This window comes from Pleurodeles waltl, chromosome 10 (assembly GCF_031143425.1).
Source record: "Pleurodeles waltl isolate 20211129_DDA chromosome 10, aPleWal1.hap1.20221129, whole genome shotgun sequence".
Classification (NCBI taxonomy): domain Eukaryota; kingdom Metazoa; phylum Chordata; class Amphibia; order Caudata; family Salamandridae; genus Pleurodeles; species Pleurodeles waltl.
In genome coordinates this window covers 243,785,969-243,804,782 of record NC_090449.1, presented here as the reverse complement: position 1 = coordinate 243,804,782, position 18,814 = coordinate 243,785,969, and the positions used below count along the sequence as shown (strand labels likewise).

The following is an 18,814-nucleotide window of genomic DNA, read 5'->3' as shown; positions in this document are numbered from 1 at the left end:
TGGGGAACCCAGACCCAGCACACAGTAGTTTCCCTGCCCGAGCAGGGAAAATTGTGTGCTCCCGGTCTGGCGGGAGCATTTTCAAATCTGCCCCCAAAAAAGAGAGCAAACACATAAGTCTGTTACTATTGGCTGGGAGCTTTAAAAAACCTCCCACCATCTGGGAGCCAACTTGTGATCTGTTTCCTTGCCCCCACTATTGCTGGCAGGGAAACATAACACATTGATCCTGCCTGGAGGGAGAAGCATAAATAGTCGCTCCCAATCAAAAGAAGAGAGGGACTGGGAGATTTTGGGCAGTCCACTGTATAGTCTCCCAAAGTCAAATGCTAATGAACAAACAAGTACACTGTTCCATAATAGCAACTCCTCAAACCAATTAGGGGAGAAGAGTTCACCTAAAGCATTTGCCTATTAGAAGCAAGTACCCTCACCCTCCTTCAGGTGCCATGCTTCATCACCGGCCTTGCTCCTCGTCGGGCCTGCACTGCAATATCCAACGGGCCCCACAAGAGGGTTCTTTGCCAGAAATCTTTTTGATAGGTGGCAAAAGAGTAGTGGGAGCGCAGAGTGTATCCCGGTATGTGATTTGGTGAAAGATTGGAAAGAGTGGAAGTTAAAATTAACTATGGGAACTGGTACTGTAATTTTACTATGGGTGATAGAACCTGTGTCAAGGTTAAAAAAATATAGTGGGGAGTTACCAGAAACAATGATTCAACAGTTCCCAAATGTGGATCTGTGTGTTGGATTCCCTCAACTACAGAATTACAGTCAACATGCTTCACATCTTGGTTAGTCCACAAGGATTAGGTGGTGTTTCGTCAGGACCAAAATAAAGTAAAACATAGTCCTCACTAAAAGAGAGTAAGAATGCTCTTGTAGCAATTATGCCTTCAACCTATTGCAGCTTACATTGGTGTATGTATCTGTTAATCAGGTGACCCTCCTAGAGTCCGGAAAGGGCCCCTTGAGATATCGTGAATAATATAGCTCCTGCAAATTTGATATTCTGGAGGCTGCGGTCCTATGATCTTTCTATCATCCATGAACCCAAATTAGCTGCTCTCTCTGGTCAGGGGCAAAGCTTGCTCCTGCACCATGTGGGTACCAGCTGTCACTGTAGAGGCCCTGGAACTCCCCCTGTAACCACCAAGGTTGTTCTTGATTGGTGCCCTGGGTGAGCACCGGGCCATCCACCTATATTTCATGAAGGCACTGGGGAATGGAGTCCCTGGGACCATAATAGGCTTCAGGAGGGGCCCGCGCTCCCCTTTAAAAAAAAATAAATAAAAAATAAAAGGTAGGGCCCTGTGGGACAGGGATGTGGTTCCCAGGACCTATAAAGGCTTGGGCAGGGGGCAGAGCAGACCCTCCCCCTTTATTAACATTTCAGCCCTAGGGCAAGTTGATGTCATCAATTATGTAATTTTAGATGCCATCAGTGATGTCATAAATGTCGTAGAACATGTCATGAGTGATATAATATGTGAGGTCATAAGCAGTGTATGGCACGCGCGCATGTTATAGCTAGCTCTGATAACTATAACTGGTGAGTTTCTGTGTTTGTCTTTTTAGTGCAAAACATTAATGTTGTCACTGACATATTCATCTAACTTTAGCCTTTGTTTTTTTCAGTGAATTTTTAAGGCTTTTTTAAACAGATCTTTTTATCACACCTAACTATGACATTACGTTAACATACAATATATGTGTGTGTGTATATATATATATATATATATATATATAAAAAAAAACCAGGACACCAGCACATCAAAGCAATTTCATATAGTGATATTTTATTGAGATGCTGTCATAACATGTTTTGCCCATGCATTGGCCTTGCTCACATCGCATGTGAAGTGAGCAAAGCTGAGGTACAGCTGAAACATGTTATGACGTGTTATGAATATAATATCACTATATGAAATTGCCTTGATGTGCTGCTGTGTATTTTAAATAAATATATATATATATATATATACACACATACATATACACACACACACACACCTTGGTCTGCTGGTGTCTGGTCTTGGTGGAAAGGTGACCGGAGAAGTTGGATTTTAATGGGCTCAGTTGTACCAGCACCCTCCGTTCAGAAGCAGTGTGACAGACGGCAATTTGTGGCAGCATTTAATATCTCTTTATATCCATTTATATAAAAATATACATACTATCCATCTATATATATATATATGTATCTATAGCTATATAAAAATATGTATGTATCTACAGCAGGGGTCTCCAAAGAGTAGCTCGTGAGCTACTATTAGCTCTTGAGTTAATCATATGTAGCTCTCCTCTGTGTAGTCCAGCCTACAAAATCTGAAAAGTGTATATTTAAAACAAACATGTCTGGTGTGGTCAGTATTAAAATGCTAATAATATTCGTAGCTCTGGATGATTTTCATCAACATAAGTATGTTTTACTACAAAAATGTTGTATAAGGCTAGGGGATTAGGGTAAACGAAACCTGCCCCCCTTTTTATTCGTTTGTTTTTGAGACTCAGCTGACGCAGAGTCTCAAAATGGCTGCTAACACTTCCTGGTTGAAGTGTTGGCAGTCAATCAGATCTCTGCAAGAGATCTGGAGTATTTGGAAGTCGTCGCAACCCTATATTTACATATTTTAATTTCTTTTAGTATCTCTTAAACTACTGAACAGATTTACACCAAATTAAAAAAGGGTAATCTCAGGACCAAAGGCTACCTTTAAGCTAAATTTGGTGTAATTCCCTCCATCGGTTTGGGCTGCAGGCGGTTCCTGAAGAGTTGATGGTAAATGCTCTTTTTTTGCTGTCCCTTTTTTCTCGCCCCCCCTTGATGGATCACCTAGAAACTTTCCATGCACAAGACCCTTAGATAGAGCCAAGTCAAAAAATGCTTTTTCAATGGAAACTAGGTCCTAACTGTAACTACCTGTCAACAAGTAGGTAGTTATATATAATAATGTTTAATATTCGGCCAAAAAATGAAAAAAATATCTTTTTGACCTGATTGCACTATAACACGTAGGATTTGGGGCCTGATTACTAATCTGGCAGTCACAAGTTCACCAGACTCGCTGTGGCGGTCCGACCACCACATTATGGCCCTGGTGGTCTGATACCCAGTGGGGCGCCGTCTCTGCCAGGATCTCTGATCCTGATGAACTGATGGTGGTCTTGGTTGTGATCAGCCGGAGCAGTGCTGACTTCAAGTCAGCGCCACCCTGCTGATTACAACCATGTTCTCTGCCAGCTTTTTTCTCTTGGCGGTTCAACAGCCATGTAAAGGCTGGTGGAGAACAAGTGCAGGGGCCCACCTCCCCAGCACCGTCGGAATGAGCAGTGTCTGCTGTGCAGACAGAGTGCATTCCAAGGGTGCTGGCCCTGTGCGACGGCATTGGACTCTGCTCCATGTGCCGAGTCCAATGCCGCTGCACGTTTTTTACTGGGCTGACTGGCAGAAACCTGGGTTTCCGCTGGTCAACCCAGTGGAAAACTCATAATAGGGCAGGTGGGGAGACTGTCCGGTCCGCAGTGGTCTCCTCACCACGGGTCTGGGGGTGAGACTATTTGCACCCGAAGTGGAATGTTGGAAGTGGGCAGAAAATTGGAATACTTTTTTGGAGAGCTATAATTACTGTTACAGGCCCCTTTAGAAACATTAAACTGGAAGCTGTTGCCAGTCCTTTCGGTGTGCTGCTGTGCCCTGTTCACATCGCCTTATGGTTAACTAGACTGCTCTTTTTTAATTTTTCCTCTGCAACAACCCATGTATTCATGAAGAAAACAAGCCTGACTTTCACAGAGCAAATGAGAATAAAAACGGAACTAATCTGTTTTTCACTCTCCTGTTCTCTGGAAAATCGGGGCGTTTCCCCGTTCACCCCAGTCCCATTACATATAGGACTGATATGGCCCCAGTCAATATAAGCTCCTATCTTCACAGACTAATATTGGCAAGTATATTCATTTGATTCAAGACTACGACCATACACTCAAATATGTTGTGCAAGCATTCCATTCACTGTTGACATCTTCATAAGAATATTCCATTAACATAAAAATACTCGACAAGTATTTTAAAGAGTGAGATTTTGCTCTAGCAGGAGATATCTTTCTGTATGATCCTGCTTGCTCCCTCTTATTGTGCTGGAGAGAGTATAGCGTCGAGGTACTTTGGCTCTGTCCTCTTCTGTCAAACCATCTGAATTCTCTCCTGTAGTTGGCATGCTGACTACCTTTCAGAATTGTCTCTTGCTTCCACCAATACTCAACCTTTATACTGACTCCTTGGATGGTTTAAGTCGTTTAGAGCACAGGTTCGCTTTAACATAAAGTTACTTTACAGACAAAGACCAGTATGTAGTTTAATACACCATGTTTCAAGCAATGAGATTTTGCACATTTTTTCAGATAATTAGAATGCTGAACTTCTACAATAATCATCACAGCTCATTACTGTATTTGATAGCTAGCAAACATTTCAGACTTCTTGAATCAATCACTCCGAGAGAGGAAAATGGGGAGGGACAGAATTGTTTCAAATACTTGGATGTGGAAAAAAGCAGGACAGGACCACCACATTTATTTGGACAACCAGTAAGAGGTCAGTGCTCAGATGCATGCTGGTGTTTTAACAAAGCAGACGTTCTGGGCAGGGATCAAGTTTTCTCAGCTAGATGGAGGAAGGCAAATACCCAGCTAAGAGTTGAGATTTAATCCATGGACTTTTCGTTTGTGTAGCTTTATTTATTACACACCAATTGATGGGTAATAGCTTTGCACTAATGCTAATTGATGCTAGTGAAGTAACACTTATGTCCATTCTGACCAGCATTGCTGTACCAGAGGTAAAGTAATAGTGCACGAGGATGACTAAGCAAGCACACGAGGGCTGATGCATAATGACAGGATAGAAGCCAACATTTATTTCTGGCAGTAGGGGGTCGTACAGATTAGATTTGATTATGGGGTTTATGGAATGACGTTATGGAGCTGTTAGAGTGAGAGAATTATAATAATATTCGGGCACAGTTGCTAAGGGATGGGAATAGAGGTTGTAATATATTGGGCAGAACATTGTTACTTTGTTTATGAAGATAGATGAAGACCTTAAAAGGCTCGTTGAAAGGGTTAGACGCCCCAGGCATCTTGAAGATGAAGTAGGCTTTCTTAATAGTCTTAATTTGTAGACTTATTCGATTGGAGGAATGCAACCTTGTACCTGATCGAGCATGGTCCAGGTCCAGGTCCATTCCCAAATGGTTTAGTGGTCCGTTAATGCCAAGCTACTACAGTATTTTTCTTCAATGTATGGTGCCTGAATAAAATACTTGGGCCCTTTAAGCCAGTTCCATTTAACAAATATAGGTCCTTTGCATTTTCAAAGCCACAAATCTGAAAACCAAAGATCTCTGCAATTATTATTCTAACTAGCAAGATACCCAGATGTTGATCAGCATTGAAGGGCTAAACTGGGCTAGGCATCCAGCAGACTCGCCATCTTCCACCCTGCCCTATTTGATCACTTTCAACCCTGGGATATGCAAAAAAGAACCCTCTGGATGGTGACAGAATCTTGATAGAGGCAGATCAGGGTAGAACATCAAAATGCAAGCTAATAAAGATTATTTGAAAAGCAAATCTAATACAATGTTTACACTGACAAACGAAAAGGACACAAAGCACGCTTTTGACATTTTTCTAATGTGTTTTTATTGTATCTGTACAAATGCAAATATTTTTTAATAATAAAAATAGCAAGGTTGTTCTTTACATGAAGGTACTTAAAGAAAGAAAGAGGGTGCCTTGAACCAAAACCAATAAGCTTGAAAAACTGACTTGTAAACTGAATGCTAACTCTCAGACACAAGGCAGTTCCATTCTGGCTGAGCTAGAAATAAATACATATTTTGTGGGATCTGAAACATGGGGACTATCACAAGCGATCTAACCATTCTTTTGTGGTTACAACATATTGTGGTCACGTGCGCTGTTTCACCCACCTTACCACCCATAATCACTTTTATCTACTGAAAAAACGGCATTCTCACGCGTCTATTATCTCCATTTACAACTTCCCTACACCCCCCCTTAACACACAGTTTAGATCCACAAGCACTAACTCAACACCATTCTCAGGGGCATAGCTTGCGGGGAGTGTTTAGGGTGTGTTTGGGGGTGTTCCACCCCCCCACCCAAAATAAATGTATTTTCTAATAAATAGATGGGTACAGGTGCTTTCAGTCGCATATGGTGAGATGTCTGTCAGATTTCACAAGGAATTTTTACATACACAGACAAAAGCGCCTATATTCTCCCTTCTCTGTTTTAAAAGTCCTCAAAATGTTGATTATTTTACAAAATATTGTCTTTTCTCTCTTAGTACTCCTACCTATCTGCATTCCTCTCACTTTACACTGCCCCTTAAGCCCCTTCTCATGTGCCCTGCTTGTAAATGTGTCTTAACATTATATGGCATCTTAGTTGTTGGAAAATTTGAAGCTCACACCCTCCAATCTTACTGACCAAGCTACTCCCCTGACCATACTGAATAAAATAAGCAGAACAGATGGAAGCCACTGCGAAGGCTTCATGAATTAATGATCAATTCGCAAAATAGTTCTGCACTGATTATTTACATAACACTTATTAAAACATCAAACATAATGAAAAATGTGCTTCATAACTTTGAATGTATTACTGCTCAATTGTTTTACTTATCTTTTGAATTATTTTTTACTTTTGATTTGTCATTTTTTATCATTTTGAGTTTCCCCTCGTAAACGGGTATTCCTTCACCATTTGGCAATCATTTTTTTAAGTTTCCTTTTTTCCCTTAATGGGTGCACCTGCAAGACCTTCTTTTAAAGTTTGAGCCTACTAGACAGTGCACACTCTGCCTGTCATGGGGCATATTCAGGCTTATCAATAACAGAGAGGCTTGGAGCTCGCCGATTAGTTGGTTTTCCTGGTCACTCCTATTTGACTGCCTACTACTCAAGTCCCAGCTAGTCAAACGTGTTTATTTCATCCCATGGAGCTTTGCCTTTTTACAATCCTTTTGACTGGCTGGCATTGCTGCTTCCACTTCTTGCTTTTCAAACACTACTTATTTTCTTTTGCGTGAAACACTCCATTAAATTGTGTGTGTGTTTTTGAGCCAACTCTCTGGTGTATGTCTATCTCCACCGCACTTCATATTGCTCTATGCTACCCAATTGCTTATCCCTGCCCTCCTCCGTCTTCCACTTATCTGTGTGCTGCCCCCTGCTGCTTCCTCCAACCGCTCTCTTCATGTTGTTTTCCCCCACATGCTATGTTGCTTTTGCTTCTGCCCTCCCCCTGGTGCTTTTACATCACCTCCACCCCACCCACCCACTTGTGTTGGCATGCCTCCCATATGGCTTGGCGGCCATCTTGGACCAGTAACTAAAAAATAAAAAAATGTTGCGTTATTGTGAGGGCACACATTTGAGTGGTGCGTGCACCTACAAAATGGCATTGGTTAAAAACAACTGGCAAAGCCAACAGGTCACAAAGGCAAGACTTATTGGCTTGCACAATACTCATTTTCTATTCCCTTCCCTTTTACTGTTTTTTTAGCCCTGCTCTTTCATCTCCTTTTGCTTTTTGTGCTTTTTTTCTCCTTTCCGGTTTCTCCTCTTCTGTACAGGAGAACCTCATGCGATCCTTCTTTCTTCTTCCGGCTCCCCTATTCTCTTTACTTCTACTTTCGTAATGACCTCCTTCCTGATTTTCCCCACTGGTATTCATTTAAGTCACAATTAGATATATTTTTTTTTAGACACATCACTAGAGAAACAATAAAATGAATGTGTTGCGGTAATACGATAAAAGATTACTAATTTTTTGAAGTATGAGAACATTGTAGAAACATTGAAAAATGCAGTACACTCAAGGTAATACCTTTTTATTTTTTTAGCCTTCTTATACCTGCAAGGAACAAAATGATGGCTATATATTTAGTTAGAATAAAAACAGAAACTTTAATGTACTCGTCTCCAAAACATTTATTGGCATAATTAAAAACATGTGCTTGAGAATGAAGATCAGAAATACTACTTTGTAACATGGAAGAACATTTGCCAAAACGCTATATATTCAACAATGCTTTGAAGTAAGTGCCAGTCTTCACTTGTTTTCCATAATTAAAAAAAAAAGAAAGAAAAGCAATCTGTCACACTGTATCAATTGTATTGATTCTGTTTGGTTACGATCTATAGTGCAGTCAAGTATAAAAAAATATGTCCACTATTGTCGGGAGCGCAGTCTGCACTGTCGGGTGCGAGCTGATAAAAATGATTCTTGGGTTTGAATATTCCATATAAAACAATGTCCTTCAGCCACACTAAGAGGAAACACATCTTTATTTTGGCCTTTGAAATGGTGACATGTTTGCTTATAAGGATCACCCCCTAGTACCCTCCCACAAAGTAATCATCAAGACAAATGTTGAACTTCATAGACTGCTTCCGGGTCGTGATTTTCGGGATGCGGTTACACTGGCTTGAGGATGAAAACGGCATCGTCTAATACATAGTAGTCATTATACATATCACCTTCACATAAATAGGGCAGTCTGGTGAGGGCCTCGATGGCGAATCCTGCCTCATGGAAAACTTCAGTCAGGCTATTCACCTGCTCCTCCCAAACCTTCCCGTTGACTTCCATAACTTCGGACGGTTTCTCCCACTTCCCACCTGTTGAGAAACACCAAGGTCAGGTGAAATCCCGAAGAGCCTTCAATATTTTCCAAATTTTCACAATACTTTCAAATGTGATAAATGTAGCCAAAAGATTAAGCGGCATCAGAATCAACAAAGATTTTGTACAGTTTATTATAACATTAACTCGCATACAACTAACACAAGGTATGTCTTACACAAGCTCCTAACATATATTCAACGCAGCCCCTATATTTCCTACAGTTGTCTATCATTGTAGTCAGCAGCACTAGATACCAATACAAAACATGCACTGTTCCATATGCCAGACAATGTCCAAGCCTACTGACACAGACCATGCACAAGCAGCTAGTGAGATTCCAAGGACGCAACCATGAGACACCAAAATCATACGCAGGTGACTCACTGCTTAAGAGACCTCTTCCAAACCAGCAAATCACGATGCAATGGTGGTCACACCACCATCCATAACGAGAAGAACCACTGTGGACTGGGACTGCAACGTCTGCATCATCAGGGAAAGGCACCTGGACTCCTGATGGCTTTATCAGGCCATAGTTACAACTATTAACCCCCAGCAATCTATGGGCAATAAGTTAATTCACACAATACTGATCAATTAACGTCTTCAGAGGTCTCAGACCGGAGGCAACAACAATAAAGAAGCAATAAGTGCACTTAAAAAGTACACTTCCCGTTTTGTTTCATCTCAAATATTGGAGGCTTCCCCACAACAAAATAGGACCCTTTCACACGCCTCCAAGAAGGTGCTGTCCGAAAAGCATCACCCATCTCATGCCGCCCCAGAAGCTTCAGCTTGTGTTCTTTGCCACTCAATGTGTCATAAAGTGATTGTATGGCTTCTGAAGTACTGAATGTCTGATCAGAGGCAAGGGCTGGGGTGGCAGGGCCTTGCCTCATGATTGCACGAGAAAATGCCTCCTTGTGTATGATGGAGGACCCTGAACCTAACTGCAGCGAGAGCAGTACATGTTGCCCGATCAGTGTCCCGAGACTGCACCCAAGCGGGATGCACTTTCCCCTGCAAAATCAGGAGCCGCAGCGCATTGTGTAGGGAGGACTGGACCTGAAGAGTGGTGTAATGAATTGTTGCGCTTATCCTGGTGGCTTTATTACTTCTATTCTCCTCTGGAGAGGGACACGGAGAAGATGAATCTTGCAGTTGAAAGTTTAACGCTTTTATCCCACAGTGATACAAGAGAGACAGCCCCTATGAAGAAGGTGTCACTGTAAAGCACTGCCCTCCAATGAAAAACCGCAGCAGCTTTCTATTACTCCTTGAGTCATGTATGACTTGACGTTTTTCACTAGTCCGCTCATACGCGCCCCCACGTCACGCCCCTCCTGGACGGCGATTCACCAAAATGCCAGTAGCTGAAGCGCCACGCCACTGGAAGTGATGCCATTCAACCTCTGACCCGGTCAAAGTCCCTTTCAGTCTTTTTCTCGTGTCGTTTTTGCTACCTCTCTCACACCAGCTTTTTCACGTGCTGTCCCTTTCTCACTAGCCCCCCACTTCTCACCTGTCTCTCCGCGCTCTCTCTCTAAGCTGTATCTTTTGTAAGTCTCACATCCCTCTACCTGCCTCTCCGCTATCACCAGCTGTCTCTATCACTTTTCTCACGCCTGTCTCTCCGTCTCTTTCCCATACCTGTCTCTATCTGTGTCACATTTCTCATACTGTCATCTCCTCTCAGCTGTCTTTCCATTTCGCTCTGTTTTCCCCGTCGCTTGTCAGTGTTTATCACCTATCGCTCTCATCTGTCTCACTCTCTTTTACAGCTCTAGTATCTCTCTCACGCCTATCACCCGTCTCTGATTCCCTTTAAACCCTCTGCCTGTCTCTGTCACACACAAACACGCTGGACTTCGTTTGCCATTTTCCCTTCATCTCCCTTTACCTCTTCTGTGCACTGATTTACACCCTCAGCCTTAAAGTGCAGGTGACGCATCGTGTGAGGGTTCATCTGCCATCACCTGCATTCAGCCTGCTGTCTAATCCTGCCAAACGATAACCCATACATTCACGTGCCACACCCAAAACCATTCTAGCACCTGGCACCATTTTATTGCTCGCAATCTTGGAGTCCATTTCAACACCAACATTTATTTTTTTGTTTTTACTACTTGCACCACCACTTGTGAAGGTAACCTTGCCTTACCCTCTGTCCAAACTTCATGATCCACTGTGATTTACAAACTATCCTACTGCTAACCCTGAAAAGTCTACCTTTGACTCAACCCAATCCAACTCTTTTGAAAAGTCGTAAACTTTGCCTTTCTTACCAGGAGTAAATTCAACTCCTTCTGTAAATTCTTACCTCTGGTTTATAAATCCGTTCCCTGTCCATCATGCTCAGATTATCTTCCATTACATGATGTTCCACCGCTACAACTTACAACATGGATACGGTCTTACCACACCCAATCTTGTAGGATATAATGACTCCTTCCCAGCAATGCAATACTAGAACATCCGCACCTCCAGCAGAACATCCACAGTGGCCACCAAAAACCAGTTGCTTCATCTCTCAGGTTGCCTGTCAGCTTAGCCCCACAGCGGACATCTCTTAGACAAAGTACATTATGCCCGTAGGCACTGTCTTGTGGTCTCCCGCTATCAATCTTCCTGCACGCATCATGACTGTGTAACCAAGCATGGAAAACATCCCAGGTACCACTTCCAATGCAAAATACAAATACTACATTCTTTTTGCAAAATGATATCCAATTGGGGAATCCGAACTCTCTTGTAGGAGTGCTGTAGTTTCATTAATTAAATGCACTGAATGAATGATTTGTTGAAGGCACACCAAGAACTTCAGTAAACACTGGTTAACAACTGGAAGTGTTCGAGAAAACCTTCCTGCAAAGGAAACTGTACAAAATAAAAGCTCGCTATTTGAGACAATGCTTAAAATGCATTATTTAACTTTCTTTTTTCATAGTAACATTCAGCCCCATTATGAACAAACCCTCCATTAAAACCCAAAACTCCATGTTGCAAATTAACCTTCAGACACAATGATTAAAAGATGCTAATTCATGAGATAACAAAGCGCTAATTTACATTTCGAACCATTAAGCGACCTTGATCTATTTGAGAGAGCGGGGACCAAGAATATAATTTCTTAAATGAATCAGCTGAAAAGTAATTGCTGTTAAAAGAACACAGCTGAAATAAACCTTTATTCTGATGACTTCCAAGGAAATGTGAAAATTGGCACTAATGCAAGCCATAAAAACACTCGCTTCATCAAGGAGCCCTTGTTTCTGCGTTCATCTTCTATATTATTCTACAGATGGCTTTTTGGCGCCATTTACACGATTATGGAGAAATATAGCTCAATAATCAACATCGAAGGCTCCTCTCATTGAAATACTCAAGACGGTTAACAGTGATGACTATTAACTCTGGTTTAGCAGCAGTTGATTCTTTAATGAAATGCTCGCTCTATCACAACTTACATTAACTTTTTCCTTCTGGGGTCTGGTCCCAATCCGCGAAACCATAAATACCAACAGCAAATGTGGACGGTTAGTCAAAATGCTAGGTCAGTGGTTAACAACCTTTTGACTTCTGTAGACCCTCACTTTATCATTAGTGGAACCCAGGGACCCCCACTGAATCATTATTGGGATCCGGGGACCCCCCACCCCCTCGGAGTCATTACTAAAAGCTGGGGACCTAGGGCCAGATGTAGAAAGGGGTTTTATCCATTCTGTGTCTATGGGAAAATGCGTTCGTACATATGGCCCCAAATCTGCTGATATTATTTAATTTTCTATGCAGTCGCGGACTCCCTAAGGAGGCTTTGCGGAACACCAGGTGTCCCCGGACCACAGGTTGGGAAATCACCGTGGTAGGTGGTTGATTCACAAAGAACACCTACGATTCTCATAAAGTTCCCCTTTTTCCAGGGATTCACAAACATCCGCTGGGACGAGCACACAAAACTATGAAAAACGAAAACTATGAAATTTCTAACTGAAGAGTGTCAGATTTTCTTCCTGTTTATTACTACAATCAAAATTTGAAAGAAAGTGCCCTATGCCAATGTGGTGCCACCGAAAACATTTTTTACAGGTGAAGAAACCCTTCATCTTTCTACTGTGAACTATTCCACACATTATCACACGCACAAACACACGTGTGCTACCATTTTACATACTTGATTAATTTGAGTCCCCAAGGTTGTTCTTGTCATGCAAAATGTTTGTGAAGATCCACATAGTTCTAATTTTGTGATTGTTCCAAGAATTTTCCGTGGCCACCGTGTCTCCTACTGGACTCTCCTCCTAGGCTTTTGTTTCCCACTTCTACTTCTTGACCTGTATCTGTGAAAAATCTGCCATTCAAGAGGATTTTCCAGAGAAGTAAAAGGGAATTTGAAGTCAAAAACTGTGCAACTCTAGAACTGCAAAGTCAACTTTTCGAGCAGTTAAGTGAGACTTAGAGCAAAAATTGTTCTAAATTAGGTCCTTGGCCTGGAGGCAGGAGTCATGATATTAAGTCCCGTATTGCTTCCAGCATTCTACAAGACCACCATCCAAGTTAAAAAAACACAACAAAAAACGGGAACACAGAAGAAAATAAAGCTTTCACAGTGGCCAATCAAATGCAGTGCAGTGTGTGCCTTGGTTGCTCATCTGGAGAATAACATATAGACTAATTTTAGCTTTCTCCTTTCATTTGCTCAGCAAGGTGTAACAGGAGGACAAAAAAAGCCTCATTTAGTTTGGGAGATGGATACTCCGTCACAAACTTGCATTATTGGCTATGGAACTTGTCATATGGTGGACATTGGTCCAATGTGCAAAAGAGTCCAATGAAGACACAAAGCTTATATAAATATATACACAGACTAGTATATATGTATATAAGCTCTAGAGACCTTACACAATTGTGGGAAAGTGCCATTTTTGTATGGTCACCCCACGCTTTTGTCCCCAATGCTGATGGTTATGACTCTGAAAGTGCACTGGAGCCTGCTAAATAGGCCCCAGTGCCAGTGCCCTCTCCCTAAATATGATGAATGTGACTTGGGATACCCAGTTGGCAAGAATGGACTTTAAACCCCTTATAAGTCCCTGGTAAATGGTACCAATAGTACCCAAGGTATGGGAGTCAAAGGGGTCACCAGGGTCTGAAGCACTGATTATGCCACCCTGAGTGACCCAAGCAAACAGATGACAACAGCACTGCCCTTGCAGGCGGCAGAAGCAGGGCAAACTGCTCAAACTCTACTTTCCCTCACCATGTGTGGCAAGGTCAAAGCACTATCTTTAGTATATGCCAGTCACGCCTAAGGTAGGCCTCCTGAATCCAGGAGGCAGGGTGCATTATATTAAAGGTGTGGACATATAAGTGCCAGCTTATATGCCCCTATAGCAACCTCTTTCCATATAAGTGCCAGCTTATATGCCCCTATAGCAACCTCTATCCTTTAAGGGATACTATAAGTGGTCAGGAGGCACTAGGCTAACATGGGCTACCACATGGGCATCCCGAGGTTGCCAACTCCATTATGGTCCCACTGAAAAGTGTCATGTTTAGTATCAAACGACTTGCCTCATCAAAGCTGTCTTTATCCCAAAGTCAGATTTAATGTGGCATGCACTTGATGGCTACGTTAGAGGTTGCCCAACTGGCTGCTTCTCCTGTGCCCTGGCTGGAGGCTTGCAGCTGCTGCCGCAACAGGAATTTGACCCCGCTGCCAGGAGGTGTAGAACTCCCAGGAGTCAGAAACAAAGGCCAGCCTGGGCAGCAGGTGTCACCTTCCTCCCTGACAGGATGGCTAGTGAAGTGGCACATCAAGGCAGTGAGCTTCAAAGCCAACCCCACCTCTGATATGCAAGTAGACTGTGCCCCAGAGGAAGACAAATCCATCTCCATGTCCCCCCAGCACATTTGCACCCGGGAAGGTGGGTAAATCTGGTAGTCAGGAAGCGTACACACACCCAGAAGGCTAGTCACAACCCTAGGGTGGGCCACCTGGTCCGTACAGTCGAGGATGGATTCAGACACTTTTAATGGTGGCAGAATAGAAGAGTTTGGGTAGAAAAGGTGACAAACACCCCTGGATGGGTCACCTTAAGGGAGGATTAGCCGCTGGGCCTATAGCCTATTGGCTACTTGCACCCACACCCCCAATGCCCCTAAATCCAGGATTTAAGGGGCACCCCTGGCACCAGAACCTCAGATCTGATGAACCTGCAACAAAAGACAAAAAGGAAACCTGTGACTGCGACTTCAGGACCCGCACAAAGCAAAGGTGCGATAACCAGCACCTGTGGCAACCATCCTGTAACTGCACAGCCATGACATGTCCGGGACCTGAGACTGATTCCAAATGAGAGAGGAACCACTCTGCAACCCAAAGGCTTCGCTTGAATTCCCATGGACTAGAGGTACTAGGACACTGCAGCCCACAGGTAAATCGCACTCCAGAATCCAAGAATCATTAGCCATCAGGCCCGCCAAGGAATCACCCAAAAGTAAATGGTCTAGTGTTTTTGTGGGACACACAGTCCTGACTTCAAGCAAGTTTCAGACAGCCACTGTTTTCCCCTAGACTGCAGGATGTTGAAGTAACCAAAAGTTGTGTTTGCTAATACCAAGTCTTGTTGTTGACCAACCAGGCTACCACTACCTTTGTCCGACGCTGCTCCTCTAGGGAACTCTGCAGCACCTTCAACCATCCACCCCAGTGGGCCGTTGTCAAATTTTTGCATCAGGTTCCTCACCAGCACCATCGAAGCAGCAAAACCTGCACCCGCGGCTCCCGCGTTCAGCACCAGGGACAGCCAGGATAACTCTGCACCCAGTCCTATGAGCCAGGTAAAACTGAATTGACTGGCGAAGCCTGGCCCTGGGAGCCACATCACCTTTTTTCCTCAGTGATTCCCATTGGACTCGAGCTACCAGTGACCTAGTGTTACTAGTGTGTTTTCCTAATGACCACAATGTTCTTGTTTTGCAGGAGTTAAATGCACTGATTTCGTTTTCTTTTAAAAATCCATTACTCTGGTTATACTCATCAGATTTTCTTCCTTTTGGTGTCTAAAATTACATAAAGCTCTGCTCTGTTTTTAAATTTGTGTCAGATTTCTATCATGTTGTGTCAATTACTTAATCTCCATGTTGGTGCTCTGAAATGCTTAACACGTGTTCCTCTATAAACCCTGACTGCTCTGTGCTCCACTACCAGCACTGAGCTAGGGCTCTATTAGTATGAAACCAAAAAACCCTGTTTGGAGCAACATGAAGGTATTACACAGTGAAGCCTAACCAGCCTCACTGCATAATATACCTCTTTCGTACAAGGACCCTTCACACATTAGATCAGTGCCAGTATTGTGATGAAGTCACATGCTTACTGATAAACGTTCTATTCCTCCCAGGGCAATTTCTCAGATTTTATTTGACCAACCCAAGGAATATACAGCAGTAACTGATGTATAGAAATTGTTTCAGCAACAGCCAGAAACCTTCCTCAGATCTGAATAAGAGGCACAAAAGTTACACATATATCTGAAAAACCGATGCAGAACTTGCACTGGCTCAATAAAAGGTAACATCACCTCCACAGACACTGAACACTAGTTTCGTGGAATGACACAGCATTATACTCTGATCCTCTCTCTTAAAAAATACAATTTAACAGGAATTTATGTAGTAAATATAAATGCTGCTTTTTCAGTTTATCGCTTTTTATATAAAGATAACAGCTGTGGTTTACTACATACAGCAGCAGTGTTGACGCCCTTGGAATAGGAGACAATGGTGCATATACTGATTTTTAAGTTATAATATAATTGTAACTGGTGTAGTAGGGGGAATGACATCCAGAAATATAGGAGGCTCTACACAAAGATCTGTTGAAATTATTTAAACAGACTGCTAACTAACTGAATTAGCCTTAAATGCAAAGAGCTTATTGTGGGGATAACGTGAAGTGAGCATAAGGCACATTTATTTGGACTTAGAATAAATGTTATATTATTTATGTGAAAGCACATTCTTATGGTATTTAAACCTGTGTGATGAAGAACCCCCATCTCGCTACTGGGATCGGATCACAGCATTGTGTAAAAACTTAATTTGTCACTTAATTATTGCCTATAAATTACTAACAAAATTTACTATACAACGACTATTTATACTATCAGTCAGACGTTTAAGAACAATGAACACTAGCGGAATACTTTCACAACTATGCATTCGAATGTTCTTAAAAAACACCACAATATATTAACATTTTTCTTTAATTACATCTATAGATCAGAAGCATAGTTTACTTGAATTTGGAGTTGACCCACGTGCAAGTGAATGAGAGCACTGTTGTACAGCCTGCAGCAGATCTAGGAAAAGGAAAAAATTGATGATGTGCCGTAGCACCCAAAACTTGACCATGATGCACAGTTAACATGTTTCATCAGTAGGAAAATCACTAGCGACCAATACACAAAATGTAATAAACAGAAAACTAACAGAAAATATCAGAACGGTGATATTATTTAACAGTATCCAGTAGCAATAACAAATCATTACTTTATCATGGAAGACAAGCAGGTCTACAGTTGGAACAAGTTTTGCCAATGCATATTCCATCAGTAAATTATTCTGTATGGATCTTTAATGGACAAATCACAGGCTTGTTGGTGATACAAATATACATGTTGCTCCACACCATCCTGACAAACATTTTTACCACCAGTGCTCGAATGCAGAAGTGTCGTTCAATTAGGTACAGAAGACAAAAATCACCTATTATATGCTGAATATATATCTTACAATATGTGCCCAAAACCACAGCCTGCGTCAGCCTTTAACCATACTGCTCTCCAATTCGTCTGTTAATAATTTTTTGTCAGAGCTCGCTTCCCATTGTCCCAGGTGATTCGCCAACTGTAAAACAGTCCCTCATACATTGCAATGGTACGAGCCCCTCATGCAGAAGGACAGAATCAAAGAGCCAACAGAAAAGTAGTGAGACAGAAGTTTGTATGTGGGCTTGGCCAAGATGCAATTGTCAATGTCTTAAGCAGAAGGCTGAACGGTCCGGAGCAAAAGAAGACAGTGGTTGAAGGAGGCTTACCCAAACCCCCTAAAGTACTTATAGAGTAAAATATTGTTGTCATGAATACCACAAGCGCCGTACGTGTCAAACCTAAAAAAGGATCCACAAACCAAAACGACAAACTGAGCATTAACTTGGGCATGCCACATCATTCACGCCTCGTCTGGTTTTCAACATATGCAGAAATGGAAGCCTGTCTAACAGAAATTTTTGTCAAAGAACAATGGAGTGGAACCATTGAATGATGGAAAGACAGGTGGAAATTACAGTAAGGTGCAATTGTGAGTTAAGCCATGTCAATAAAGCTGAGCGTGGAGAGAGAGAAGGGGCCGTGCAAGAAGAAATAAAAATGTGGACACCAATAATAGGTTTGTGGAAGACCCCTCAATAGTCTGCGCTGCCTGACTTACTGATATGCAAAGTCTGTGGTCAAGCAGGGGCTCCGTGATCTGTGTGGACACTATGGCAACACAAAGATTTCAGAAACCAATCTTGTGCCTCTAAGTGAACTTCCAGCATTACTAAATTTAGATGGTGTAGAAGCTTTTCACATCTCAGCGGCTTGTGAACGGTGTTTACGGTCAAAAACCTAGATTGTGGTTAAAAGGAGTATGTTTGTCTGGTAATCTTGTACATTTTTTCCACTTTAGAGAAAATCTAGATGAAGAATGCTTCAAAAATACCTTCGTAGCGGTAATGAGCAAAGTCCAACCATAACCCCAAACAAAGCTAAAAGGACCAAGTGATCCAAGCACTCATAAGTAAGGGGGTATCAGACCTTTCAAATAAGACCCATCACTTCCGGCAGTCAGCTATTTCAGTAAACTGGGCCTGAAGAAACCACCACGACGCAGAATAGGTATATGCACTGGATAGCCTTTAAGCCAGTAAATCCAGAACAAAAGTACTGGTCTGGGACCTGTCCATTAATGCAAATACTGCCAACAAAAATCGCCCTCCAAGCTCAGCAGCAATAGACTGAAACCACACAGAATACAAAACAAACTTCTG

At 42.3% G+C, this 18,814-nt stretch overlaps 1 protein-coding gene across 3 annotated transcripts in view; it reads right to left on the bottom strand.

The window, feature by feature from the left end:
* Positions 1-8,006: 8,006 nt before the first annotated feature.
* The window catches only part of METTL9 (methyltransferase 9, His-X-His N1(pi)-histidine), a 145,282-nt gene continuing 134,474 nt past the window's right edge, over positions 8,007-18,814 (bottom strand). For 2 of the 3 annotated variants that reach the window (XM_069210311.1, XM_069210313.1), the window contains exons 5-6: positions 17,022-17,084; positions 8,007-8,714 (exon numbers count right to left, since the gene is read on the bottom strand). In XM_069210311.1, the coding sequence (XP_069066412.1) occupies positions 8,512-8,714; positions 17,022-17,084 (266 nt within the window). In that variant the 3' untranslated portion in view covers positions 8,007-8,511. The remainder of the gene's footprint in view (positions 8,715-17,021; positions 17,085-18,814) is intronic. The other variant, XM_069210312.1, reaches the window with a different exon arrangement.